Raw genomic sequence first — 13,805 nt, forward strand, 5'->3', positions numbered from 1 at the left:
TTCTGTGGGAGTTCTATAGGCCAAAAATGTGCCTTTCCCAAACACAGCTTTGTTGTTCTCTGCTTTTAAACTTTTTATCAATGGACTTTGTAGATATTCTTTTGTGGCCTACTGCTTACATTCTACATAACTATCAGGAAATGCACTAAATCCCTGCTTACAGACTTCAGACAGAAAATGAGAGAAGAAAGTTTTAATGTTCTTTAAATTTGCAAGGAGGCCTAGAAATAACACAACCTTGGATATATTCTGCTCATGACAAATGATGTTGACTTATAAGCTTCCTTATACATAAATATTAACAAGAAAATTCTAGAGTGATGTGAGCTCTCAAACATTTGCCACTTTGATGTCTTTGTACAGTTGTGATTAGACTGAAAAGAGCCACTGAAGTTCTGAATAGAGAAGCCATTCTTTAGTTGACAAATGTAAGGTAGGAAATATTCTAGGCTTGTCTGCAGTTTCTACAAATGAAGGATGCATCTGTGGACTGGAATGTCTAATTGTCACTGCAGTGACTGCTTCCTCCTAAGAGCCAACTGGCCAATCCTTAGCAAATTTAAAAGTAATTCTTAATTCACTGCCACAAAAATGAAATTTGCATAAAAGATATTAGTTATATTAAAAAGATTAAAGAAAAAGTAGCAAATGCTCAAAATATATTCCTGCATAATTATTTTACTGTAGCTTAACATTTCCAGTGTCTTGAGGTTGTACCCACATCCACTGGGTCATAGGACACTGATAGTTTGTAATGGCATGCTACCGTGTAAAGTCTTTGTTAAACACTTGCTGAAATCACATTGAAGCCTGAGGTTAAAGGTGTAGCTACCTATGTCATAGAGATGAGCTGACACTACCAAGTAACCAAGTAGGCTCCTTCCTCCCCTTGGAAAGTCAGAAGTTGAGTGTTTGCCCACTCATTGTCTAGATGCCACCACCTGCCATCACTTGGTCACATGCATGGCTCAAGTGTCTCTAAACACAAACTGCTGGTTTGAAACCATACAGCAGGTTCTATTTTACCCAAGGAACAAATAAAAGTAAAATGTAATGTCACTTGTTGTTAAAGCTCAGAATTTAGAAAATGTGTTTAAAGTAATGTGACATCATCTTCATTTCTATAATAGTATATGAAAAGAAAGAGCAAGAATGAGCCGATGCCAGGGAAAAGTCTCATTATAGTCATAGACTGGAATAAGTACATTCAAAGGGGATTGGAAATAGAGAAGCAAAACTCTGGTTAATTACTTAAATTTACCTTCACAAAGACCTACAACAAACTCATTATAAAAATGTACTAACAGCTATTATCTATAATAGAAAAATATGGAAGGGGTAGATAAATTATATATACTTATATGAAAGACTGTTATGTCTATGTTTAACTAAAGTTTCTAAAATCTTGAATGATCCAGGGACATTCACAAGAAAATAGGGGATGCAGCATGATCTAATCAACAGAAGCTCCACAAAAAATTACACACATACCCTGAAGAATGACTGGGAGCAGGTGAATCATACCATAATTGTCCAAGGCTGCAGAGACACAACTAGATATTCACTAACTTTCTTAGGAATCTTTAAGTTCTATTTTTTTAAAAAGATACAATAATTAAAATGAAAAATAACTGTATTATCCCATCACTTTCTATTTGAGAAAAATATATATGTGATATGGTGGGCATGAGGAGAACTTGGCTCATGGGAGAAGCAACAATTATAGTCTGTCATTGTGTTAAGGCATCTTTTGTTTGCTAAATATGTAATAACACATTTGTCTACTTAGCTATGAATCACTTTTCTCAATCATTGCTCTCATTGATTTAGCATCTTCTATTTTTATATTCTCTAATCAAATTCTTAAGTTCGCATAAATCTTAATTCAATATAATAAACATAAACAAGGAGGATATAAAGTCAGGCAGTAGTGGCACACGCCTTTAATCCCAGCACTCGGGAGACAGAGGCAGGCAGATCTCTGTGCGTTTGAGGTCAGCCTGGTCTACACAGTGAGTTCCAGGACAGGCTCCAAAGCTACAACAATACCCAGTCTTGAAATACCAAAAATAGATAAATAAATAAATAGGATATAAGAAAAAAACTAAAAATTAAGCAAAAAATACTGTAGAAACAATGTAGAAAAGGAATCACTGTCTCAACTCTCATAGAGTTTAACCCAGCCCGTGATGGCAAGCACTCATAGAAAAACATTGTGTGGATTAAGCCACAAAGTAAGGATCAATGTAAAGGAGAAATAATCTAATGTCTTTCTGATTACTATAGTAATGTACATGAAACTGAGAAAGATAAGCCTGCAGAACACAAAATGGATCAGTAGATTTCTTCTTGAATATTATTAGTTAATTGCCTAGTATTCTTTTTGCCTTTAATGCCTTATATTTTGAATGTGTTATTCAATGTAAGATATTTAATAAAAATGTTTTCAACGTGCAAATGCAATGTTTATATAATGTAGTGATCACCACAATCCAGTAAACGCCTCTAGCATAATGCGAGACACACTCATCTTAAACATTTTTAGCGGTTCTTTGACATCTAAATCATAACCAACAGGGAGGCTCTATGCTATGAATTTGCTTTTCTCATTCATCAGAAATGGAACATCCAATTCTGTGGCATGCTTGATATTTGAATTTCTTAGGAAAATGCTGATGTGGTGAATGTCAGTTCTACCTCCGCTCTTGAGAAGCCATGCACAGAGCATAGAAACTCACAGGTAACGAAACAGAACCAGCTTTTAGATGATGGCTTACCTGAAATTTTAACTTGAGACACTACTCCGTCTCCCCCATCACTGTGTGCTCGGACCTCGACAACGTACTCTCCGTCTCTGGGGATTGGGACTTCTATGGAGTGCTTATGGGTTGAGAACAGCTTGCCATCATGTTGCCCATCAGGTCTGTAGAGTATCTACAGAGTTCCAAATTACGAAGAGTTAATGGAGCCACAATTGTGAGCCAATGCCTAAAGTTAATAGCAGCATACAATGTTTACTCTTTGGTTGATAAAGGTCAGCACACTCAAGCTCTGAAGAGACATTCATCTGTTGCGATTCCCTGAGAATGGGGGCCTGCTGACCTGGGGCTCAGTCAGCAGCTTGTGCCACATCCTCAAATGCTTTCTGTTGTTCATTTGTTTACTTTTGTTTTGAAATGACTGGAACTATGCCAAAAATGCATCTTTTTTTTTTTCAGGAAAATATCAAATGAAAGCTTGTCACATTTTGAAGTGGCCTAACAAAGTTCTCTCAGTTTTAAGCCTTTTCAACATTATTCCCAGAGCTTACATAGCTAATGCATTAGCATGGTATAGAGAATCCATGGGAATAACTCAGTCCTTCTAGTTTACAGTGAGGGAGGAAGGCAACACTGTATATAATCAGTACCCCCAGACAAACAAAAATGAGTGCATCTGTCTCCTGTCTAAGCAATGATTACTGTGACAGCTCCATTCTTTATAGGGGGTATTCTACTTGCCATAGAATTTTCCTAAAATCCACTCAAGGTAAATCCTTATCTAAAGATTTTTCATGAGACTCTGTCTTCTGACTGTGCTGTATGGGTAGAAAGAGGTCAAAAGGATTTTCCTGATATCTGAAGCCACGTACACCAGCGTTAGCAGGAAGAAAGCGTATGTGGACAATAGGCTAGGCACTTCTTAATTTACCTTGTATCCCGTCACTGTAGATTCATTTGACAGCGCAACAACATGATCCCACGTGATTATATAGCGGGACCCAGACCTCACCGAACTGATGATCCTTGGTGGTTGGCTGGGAGCTGTGGGAAGAAGAAACAGGTAATGAGTGATCACCTGATCAAACTTGGTTTCACAAACTACATCATTGGAGGGTCTGTGGCGCTGAAGATGCTCTCAGTAACAGCAGCCCACCTGAGGATTATTTCGTACGCCATGCACTGAGCACAACACGGCACTGTACATTCAAAAGTTTACTTAATTCTCCCAATTGTTTGTGAGTCAAGAAATAAAATTGTCTTTATTCTTTTCTCATCAGATTTTTTTTTCTCCTGGTCTCTTCAGACTGTTGCCGTCAAGATCAACAATCTTCACCAAATCTAATGGCATTTCTTACAACCTTTTCTGACTCTTCAGAGTTGAAGGGTTTCTAGATCTCTTGTTCTTTTCTCAAATCCCCTGCGTCTTATCGACACTCCTGTGCCTCTTTGTTGTTGCAGTCTCCCTCATTGTTCACTGTGAGCTAATTCTGTGCTTTCTGATCGATTTCCAAGTGTTGGAAGGACCACAGGTTTGATTCTGCATACGCATCTCTGCTTTATCTGTGAACCTTTCTTAAGCATTTTAAACACTCCAAATCAGTCTAGAGCCCTAATCTGTTTTCTTCTGAACATGTATTCAACTTCCTGTCTATATTGAATGCCTGATGTTGAAATATAATGTAAAAAGGATGAATCACTGGTCATGTAACCTCAAATCTGCCTCTTAGGAACATTTCCTATTTTTGGAAAAGGGCACATGTATGCTTCTAGTTTCCCAAGCAAAAATTTGCTATTTGTCCTTTCCTCCATTTATTGCCAACATCCAAGTTACCTGTATGTCCAGACAACTCCACACGAGGAATGAATTCCACATCTGTCTACACTTCCCCTTCATACTAGCTGCCAATGGCTCTCTTCTCAATTCTGGACTGGCTCTTCTGTTTTTGCTCTAATTGCCACAGTCCTTTGTTTCGATGGAAGTCAGAGTGATGGTTTCAAATAGCATAACTAGGTATCTTTATGACTTTAAGAAACAGGCTATTATCACACTCAGATAATACCCATAATGATGACTTACAAAGCACTTCACATTTTAAATTCCACACACTCTCCCTTCATCACCTCAGAGCCAGGTTTTGGTCCTACTGGTGTTTCCAAAATTAAGTATTTCAAATTCTGCATACTTATTTTCTCTATCCAGAATAGTCTTCTCCCAGTTCGTCACCAAATGGGTCCTTCTTATTTTTCATCACTTACATTCTAGCTTTCAGGGTATTATTTCAAAATCCTTCCAGCCAGGCCAACAGATTTGGCTTCCACACAAATCATTTTCAGTTTTATCAGTTCACCTATCCTACAGCCCTGTGGTTGTAAACACACTTACTTAACAGGGTTTTAGCTTGAGTTTTAATTTTTGCTATATCCTTTCCATGTAGAACTATTCTGGACAAAACACGTATTTGTGAGAAAAGAATAGAATGAACAAGAAAAAATAATTCTTCATTTAAAAAAATGAAATGAATCAAAATTTAAAGAGGAAAGCTAATTGGCTGTCATAGGTTTAGTGCAATGCAGAGTAGAATTCAAAACCATGTCTGACACTATCTACCTCTGTCAGTGTACTAGAAGACATGATCCTTAGAGATTTTCTCAGCATTGCAAAACCTCATGGTAATCATTCTTAGAGATACTGTGATGGTCTCTAGAGTCCTGCGTACAGTTGTTTCTTTGCACACATATGCTACTGGGTTCCAGAAGGAAAGTGTCAAAGTGAAGCTGGAGAGATGAGAACTGCCCAGATCTGAGCACAAAAATAGAGAGCAGTCTCGGTGTTAGAGAACTTGTTTGTGTCTATGTTATACAATGATGATCTATGAATAAAGCATAGGAAAATGGACACAACTGTGATGTTATGGTACCAATGTATCTGTATGAAACATTAAATCGATAGAAGTAGAGAGTAGACTAGCTGGTTTCTGATGGTCTGTAGTTTGAAGGAAGTTCTTTCTAAAGGTACTGGGAAGTAGAATAAAAAGTGTGTAAGAGCATGCTTCTCAGTTCTCCCTTTTCTGACAATACCTAGGACATTCTGAGGCAATATATAGGATGCGGCATTGAAAAATCAAAAGCGTATGAGGAGCTGGATAGAACATTCTTTTCATATGTGCCGACAATCAGGATCTCATTTAAATTAATTGGTAAATTTTGATGTGCCTAAGAATCAAGTTATGATACTCACGGGCTTTTCTGGTGAAGGCCTCGATCACGTCACTCGAAGGTCCACACCCGGCACTGTTGCAGGCTCCAACTTCAATGAAGTACTGGGTGTCAGGCAGCAGGTTCTCGAGCCTGGCGGAGTACTCCTGGCTGGTGACTTGCACTCGGTGTGCTGCTGCTTCCTTGTCGTGCGCAGCCCAGTATCGAATCTGCAGATTTCCAAGGGGAGTGATACTTCACTGTGATTCAGATCTTGGTGTGAAAAGTTCATTGCTGTGGGCTTTGCTTCACTGGTAGGATGTCGCCATATTTTTAATGCCACGTAATGACACATTCATCCTCCTATTGGCTTTGCATAGTGATATCTAACTAAAAGTAGTGCAATTAGATGACAACTACACTCTGCTGATAAGGTTGCCTTGTGCTGATGAGAGAGATGGAGGACACACGGAGGCTGATTAGATTGGCTTTCTAAATATGAAAGTGAACTTTCTGGAAATGCTTGTGACAATAATTTCAATCTTAATTTCTTGTTTTATATCTGTTTATAGGGTTTCAATTCATGAAGAACTTTCAATAGCTTGGCAGAAATATGCCTTGCTTGAAAAATACCTCATTATGTGGCCTGCAATGCACTGGCAAATGACTTTTCTTTTAGTAAAATCCTTTCTGATGTAAGGATGCATGCAATAGTGTGTATGTATGTACGTAAGTAAGTATGTATGTTAGCTATTTACTTTCATTCCTTTAAAACATCAAATAAATGCACCCAATAATCATTTATAATTATTTTATTGTGTGTGTGTATGTGTGTGTGTGTGCACACATATATGACTGTATGCTTTAGGCTACATGTTAAAGTCTGACCACAACTTGCCCTTCTCCTTTGTTGTCTCTCTCCTTTGATCTTGTAGGCCCATTGAACTCAGAGTGCCAGACTGGGTGGAAATCACCTATTTGGTGAGTTATAGAAGTTGCTTCCAATTAAGATATTTAAAAATATTTCCATTGTTATTATTAGAAATTACTACTTTTGTTAACTATAGCCTTGACTCAAAGCTTAATACAAGTTATAAATTTGAATTAGGCTTTTAAAATAAAGACTGGGGGCATTAAATCCATGATTATATCTAAAGTTTGAATGAAATTTAATTTTATAAGTATATTCAAATTTACCATGCTTAGATTCACTGCTTAAAGTAATGGGAATTTATTTTCAAAATCAGCCAAAATGCCCTGATAAAAATCACCTGATGCTAATATGATATTAAGTTTCTCACTTATGATCATACACACATGACCATTATATAACAGAACTCAGTAAGCCGAATCTTCTTGGCAGATTGTAAGGTTTACATGTCAGTTGTGTGGGTTTCCAAACGCAGGATAATTGCTTATTGTTTATATGTTTCTTTTGTGTTATTTTTATTTTCCTTTTAATGAACATTTTGATGATGTCACATCATACTTTTGGATGTTTTTAATGAAATCACTGGCATTTCTATCATTTCAAGACAGAAAGGGTGAAAGTGCACCAAACAGCCCCCCAGGCTGATTTCTGCTGACACGTGTGTTTCAGACTTTGCTAGGACAGGAGGCTCTTGGGAACATTAGACTGTGATCACATTCACTATGTGTGTGGAACATGGTCTCCATCTGCATGGAACCTGAACTAGACAACACATGAGGCCTTTTCCTTGCTAATCAGAGGACAAATACAATGAACATTTACATTCTGAGAAAATCCAGGTCCTTCATTAGAATAATCCACATACAATATCTTCTAAACAAACATAGAAAGGTAGAAGGCATTTGACAGCAGTCAAATCCAAGGACTTTAAAATTTCTAACTCTTGATATTTGTATGCATTGAATAATAATGCTTTAAAACATCATTTTCAGAGTAGTGCTTATATCTACTTCAAAGAGGAGTTTATAGACTATGCTGAATAATTCATGTCAACCTGAAACAAACTAGAATCGTCTGAGAGGAGTGAACCACAATTACAAAAATGCCTCCAAAAAATTAGAATAAAGATAAGTCTGGAAGGCATTTTCTTAATTAGTGATTAATGGGACAGTGTCCAAGTCATTGTGGGTGGTGCTTCCCCAGAGCTGGAGGTCCTTTCTGGGTTCTATAAAAAAAAGCAGGCTGAGCAAGCCAGTAAGCAGCACCCCTCCATGGACTCTGCATCAGCTCCTGCCTCCAGGTTCCTAACCTGTTTGAGTTCCCACCGTGAGTGCCTTCAATAATGACAGTGATTCAGAATCATAAGCAAAATAAACCCCTTCATCCCAGCTTGCTTTTAGTCATGGTGTTTCATCCCAGCAACACCCTTACTAGGACATAGATGAAAACAATAATAAGATTTCTGTAAAATTCATGTGACCAAATGTGGAATAATCACATGAATTTTCTTACTCGAAATACAATGTGACATTTGAGATAGCAAACAAAAGGACATAACTGCATTTTCCTTGATTTAATCTTTGAAACTATGTCCTAAAAAAAAAAAACTGATTTTTTTTTTTGTATATCCAACTCTCCAAGGACCTATGGAGTAACGTTTAATTTAAACTTAGAACCAACAGAAGTGATGATCTTGTAACTTGACATCAAAAAGATCATTTAAAGGAGTCCCAGTGTCTTTGTTTTGAAATGTGACTTGTATGGCTTTGATCATAGGAAAATTAACATTTCAGAAATAAACACAGATCGCTTCCTTGCAAAGTTAGCCTCTCCTTAAATCCATGCTTACTCAATCCTTATGTTTTAATGAGTCCTCAAGTGTGCAGAAGTAGCTATATGAATGCAAATTGTGGCATCATCCTGTGAGAAGAAGGTCATGAGTCCTCACAGCTCTCTGACAGTCTCGGCAGTTATTCGGTACAGGAGGAAAGTCATTTTCCTTGGTAGTGTGGCAACCTGAAAGGTTCTTACGTTCTAGTAACACTCAGCCCACCACCACTCACGCTTATACATTAAATTTAGTGTGCCCAAAGAGAAAGAGATATCAAAGTACGAGTGGGTGGGTATGAGAGAGGGTAATGGGGTGATAATGCCCCAAACTCAAAATTGTCAAAGAATATAATAAACATTTAAAAAATGTGAAATTACCATTTTCATCTGAACTCACTAATTATGAAGGTAGAAGTCATTTCCAAATAGAGGATAGGCTTGGGCTTCTTGATCCTTGGGCCAAGCGTAAGTGTGTAAAACATTGAACTGATTCATGAGGAAACTGTTCAGTGTAAGGGACACAACTTGTAGCGTCAATCAAAACAAACGTAACACTTTGGGTTCCTTACCAGGAAGTTCACTGGAGAGGAGGCATGCGTGAGTAGGAACTAACTATCTCCAGCAGTGGAGGAAGTGCATAATAAATAAGAGATTCTTGGCTTTATAAATAGATAACACATTTGTTTGTGCATGTTTATATGTATGCAGGCACATTTTTGTATGTGGAAGAGCATGTGCAGATGTGTGTGGATATGTGAGGATAACCTCTGATATCTTCCTTCAAGAGCTGCACATATACATACATAATACACACACACGCACACACACACACATATATACATAGGTATACACATACATACATACATACATACATACATACATACATACATACACTGGCTTAGAGTTTGCCAAGTAGGCCATGTGACTATGTGGGCTGGCCAGTGAGCCTGGATTCAGCTGTCTCTGTTTTCGTAGCTCTTGGATAATATGCACACACCACTACACCTGGCTATTTTTGTCGCATTGGTTCCGTGGCTAAAACTAAGACTCTTGTGCTTAAGAGGCAAACACTTTGCTAGTTGATCTGTCTCCCTGGTGCCACAAATTCACCTGTATATGCTAGAGCAACACACTCTGCATTTATTTCCCTCAAGTTTTAATGTTGTGGCATTGATATATTTTCCTGTTTTTAGAAGTATCCAAAGGACCCTTGTCTACGGTTAGCGTATAATAATGCCTGTTAAATCATTATGGAATTGTCGCACTGTCTTCTCTGCATTCTTGCTAGAAGGTCAACTCTGTGAGGGCAGGTATATGCTAAACTAAGACCCTTTCCTTCATTGAACAAGTATTTATTAGATGCCCACTGCCCTCCAGCACTGTCACAGATGCTAAGGTTGTCATGGAGACCCAAGTAAATGTGTTCTGGGCCTTTATAAATCTCGCTTAAAGCTAAATAAAAGAAAGATTCAAAACATTAATATATGTAAGTACCAATATAATAGAGGTTTAAGTATTTAATTTGGTTTCAAAATGTAGTCTTCCTAAAAGTATTTGAAAGCTAAGAGAACCTTAGAGAAAAATTTAAGCCTTAGGTTTACAAAGGAATAATTATGCTTAGAACGTGTTTCTGGCCCCTAACATCATCTCTTTTCTTCTGGTCCTGTTGCTTTCTGCAGACCTTTCATCTCAGTTTTTCATGGAACATCAGGCTATGGTAAGAGATGCTCCTGGTTATGAAGTGCTAGGCATTCTAGGCCTTTTTAAAACTTTGGCCTATTTTACTATTTGCTGTTTGTTTTATACCACATTTCTGAATTAATTCTTTCCTTAAATCAGGAGCTTTATGCAAAACATACCCTATTTCTAGTGGCAAGTCCTCTAATAAAGATTTAATACTCTAGGCAAAATTAAGTATGGCACTTTTAATAAAAACATGAGAGACTAATACAGAAAAATCCCTCTCTCAGCAAAATATACAATTGCAAATTATTCAAATACCAGACTAATGCAAACATTAGACCATTCTATAACAATTAATAATGTCAGTCATTAAAATCTATGCTTGAAAACCTTTTGGGAGCTCCTTAAATTCCCTTTAATTGGGCTGGAGAGATGGCCCAGGGATTAAGATCACTGGCCGCACTTGCAGAAGACCTGAGTTTAGCTTCCCATATCCAAGTGGTGGTTTACAACAGTCTGTAACTTCATTTTCAGGGTGATATGGTGTCCCTTTCTGACTCAGTGGGCACTGCCCACATGCATGCAAAACCCACACACACAGAAGATAAAAATAAACAAATCTTATATTTTTTTATTTTGGCTTTTGGTACAGACAACCTACTCTAAGCAGGCTGCAGACAGTTTCCAGTGAATGCAAGACAGCATGTCCTCTGCTCTGGGCAACAACGATGTATCTGCATTGAGCTTGTCCAGTGTAAATCTCGCTCAGCAGGTACTGGTAGTAGGTTTCAGGTGGTGCCTGTGGCTGTCTTTAATCAGTGTGAAGAGTGGAAGAAAGACTGGTCTTCCCTCCAAAGCAGAGCCATTCTGAGCCACAGATAGCAAGTTTAAAAGTCTCTAGGGTGGACTGCTGGCTGTCTGCCATGTTTTCCATTAACACAGAACACCCCTCTATCTAATAACTTTGACAGTTCTTCCCAACCATTCCCTAGAGAAATGTTAAACTAAGTAAACAAAATATAACAAAATTTCACCTTTTCCCATACCTTGGTGTCAGAGATGCTGACTAAGACAGGTGGTTTCTTCAAAGGAAGACAGTCGATGTCTCCCTTAAGATCACTATATGCTCAGCTAATAGGTGCCCCTGAAACCTACTGTGTCCTCTGCATTGTAAATCCCCTACAAAGACTGTATGCATAACAACACAGCTAAAGGAGTTTTGCAATCATAGCCTATTTGGCTTATTTTCACTAAATTATCTTAGCAAATATTCTTCTGTTGAGTGAACAAAGTAAGTCTTTTGTAGACTCCTGATTAGGGGCTCATGTCAAAACACCATTGATAAGAACTTCAGGGGATCAGCCACATCATAGGAAAATTGTAGGTTAAGACTGGAAGTGGGAACTCTTTTATAAAGAAGAGGGGAGTGACTTTTAAACCTTCCAAGACACATTTTAAAGTCTCTCTCTCTCTCTCTCTCTCTCTCTCTCTCTCTCTCTCACACACACACACACACACACACACACACACACACACACACACGATTAATTTTTAGACTCAACTCCCTGTCGTGCTTATTTCATATATCAAGAATTTAACCTTGACTTGGGCCTAAGCATGCAAAATGTAAAATTTCCTTACCATTATATTTTATTTCTCACTTTTAATTATGATGCTTTTGTGTTTGTATCTTTAAAACTCAGATCCATCATATGTTTTAGGGAGGGAAGGGCCTGGTTTTCATGACTATCTATGTTACATTGGCTTCTCCATTTTAAAATCAAAACAATAATCATATCATTGCCAGTCTACCTCACCCCAAATATTCACAGGAATGTTTTCTTATAGGAGGAATAAGTAGCACTTCCTTCTCTTTTTTAAGCTTCTCTGCTTGTCTGTTTGATAGTCAAGGTTCTAAATGAGAATCTAAAAGACTTTTTAAGAAAGAACAAATAGATTAATTCTAAGATTTAATTCATACATTGTAAATCATTTGTTCTCAGGGCAGACAAGGCCCAGATTGAAACCTAGTTGTGGAAATTATTAATCAGACATTTGATGTGCAAATTCAATACAATGAACTTTATTATGTGCTTAACAAATGTATTAATCCTTGATCTGTGACTATCCTCCTCCTCTTTCTTATTCTCCTCCTGTTTTTCAAGTTCCTCGTCCCCTTTCTCACCACCAACATCTTCGTTAGCATTATCATAGTCACCTCTAAAGGCCCATGACACAGAGCAGGGATGTCTCAAAAAATCAGAAATTAAAAAATAAAAATAAAAATAAAAGAAATACAGTGAGAAGAAAAAGCCATGTAAAGGTAGAAAATACACAGAGAGTCTGGATACTGTATGTTATTGTGTTGTCTTTGAATTGCTTGACTTCTGAGGAAGGAGCAACAGCTGCTAAAAGACATTTGATTATAAATGCTGCTGGATTAATCCAACCTAGATATTTTGAAAATGCCTTGACTTCGAAATTAAAGTCAAAAGTTATGTTACTTTGGAGAAGAGGTTTTGCTTTTGTTTCCACAGGAAATGAGGTGCTGTGGGCTCATTCTGGGTTAAGTAAAGTAAGGTTTGATGGAGGAAGACCCCCTGAAAAATCTCTGATAGGAGTAGATATCCCAGATGATCCAATGTTTTAAGCACCTCTGTTGTAGTATTCTCTGAGTTATACATCTAGAACAGCTTCAAGACTCCTGGCTGAGATGATCCAGCCTCACAGAATATTCCAGTCAGGGATTGATCATGATCCTAAGTTTTATTTGGGTCTCCATAAGATTATCATACCCCAATCAACAGGAAGTAGCCTAGAAAACTATGCCCACATTTGCAAAAAAAAAAAAAATGAATTATAGATGTTTGCCTTTGTTTTGAGTGTTGATTACAAGTTGCTATGAATAATGGCCAGGAAAAAAAGGCTACACAAAGTAGATTAGATTCAGGGACTGGATTTGAAAAGAAAAAAAAAAGGGGGGGGAATATTAAGTATTATGGGATAATGCTGTTTTACCATGTAAAGATGTATCACTTGTATTGGTTTAATAAAAGACTGATTGGCTAGAAGCCAGGCAGCAAGTATACGTAGGGTGACCAGACTAGGAGAATTCCGGAAAGATAAAAAAACCTCAGCCTGCAGTCACCATGCAGACAGATGCAGACAAAGCAAGATGAAAGTGTTGCACTAAGAAAAGGTACCAAGCCATGTGGCAAAATATAGATAAAAATTATGGGTTAATTTAAATCGTAAGAGCTAGTTAATATTAAGCTTGAACTAACAGGCTGAACAGTTTATTATTAATACAAAACACTGTGTGTTTCTTTGGGTCTGAATGGCTGCAGGACCAGGCAGGACAGAAACTTTCATCTATACCATGATGTTCAGTGAGTACATAATTA

General features: G+C 37.6%; 1 protein-coding gene across 1 annotated transcript in view; it reads right to left on the reverse strand.

Moving 5' to 3' along the window:
• Positions 1-13,805, reverse strand: part of Cntn1 (contactin 1) — a 271,171-nt gene that overhangs the window by 21,329 nt on the left and 236,037 nt on the right. Inside the window, exons 21-23 of the mRNA XM_050130990.1 lie at positions 6,001-6,187; positions 3,691-3,803; positions 2,778-2,934 (exon numbers count right to left, since the gene is read on the reverse strand). Coding sequence (XP_049986947.1) covers positions 2,778-2,934; positions 3,691-3,803; positions 6,001-6,187 — 457 coding nt within the window. The remainder of the gene's footprint in view (positions 1-2,777; positions 2,935-3,690; positions 3,804-6,000; positions 6,188-13,805) is intronic.

Source organism: Alexandromys fortis, unplaced genomic scaffold (assembly GCF_014885135.2).
Source record: "Alexandromys fortis isolate MF-2015 unplaced genomic scaffold, M_Fortis_MF-2015_v1.1 scaffold_28, whole genome shotgun sequence".
Classification (NCBI taxonomy): Eukaryota; Metazoa; Chordata; class Mammalia; order Rodentia; family Cricetidae; genus Alexandromys; species Alexandromys fortis.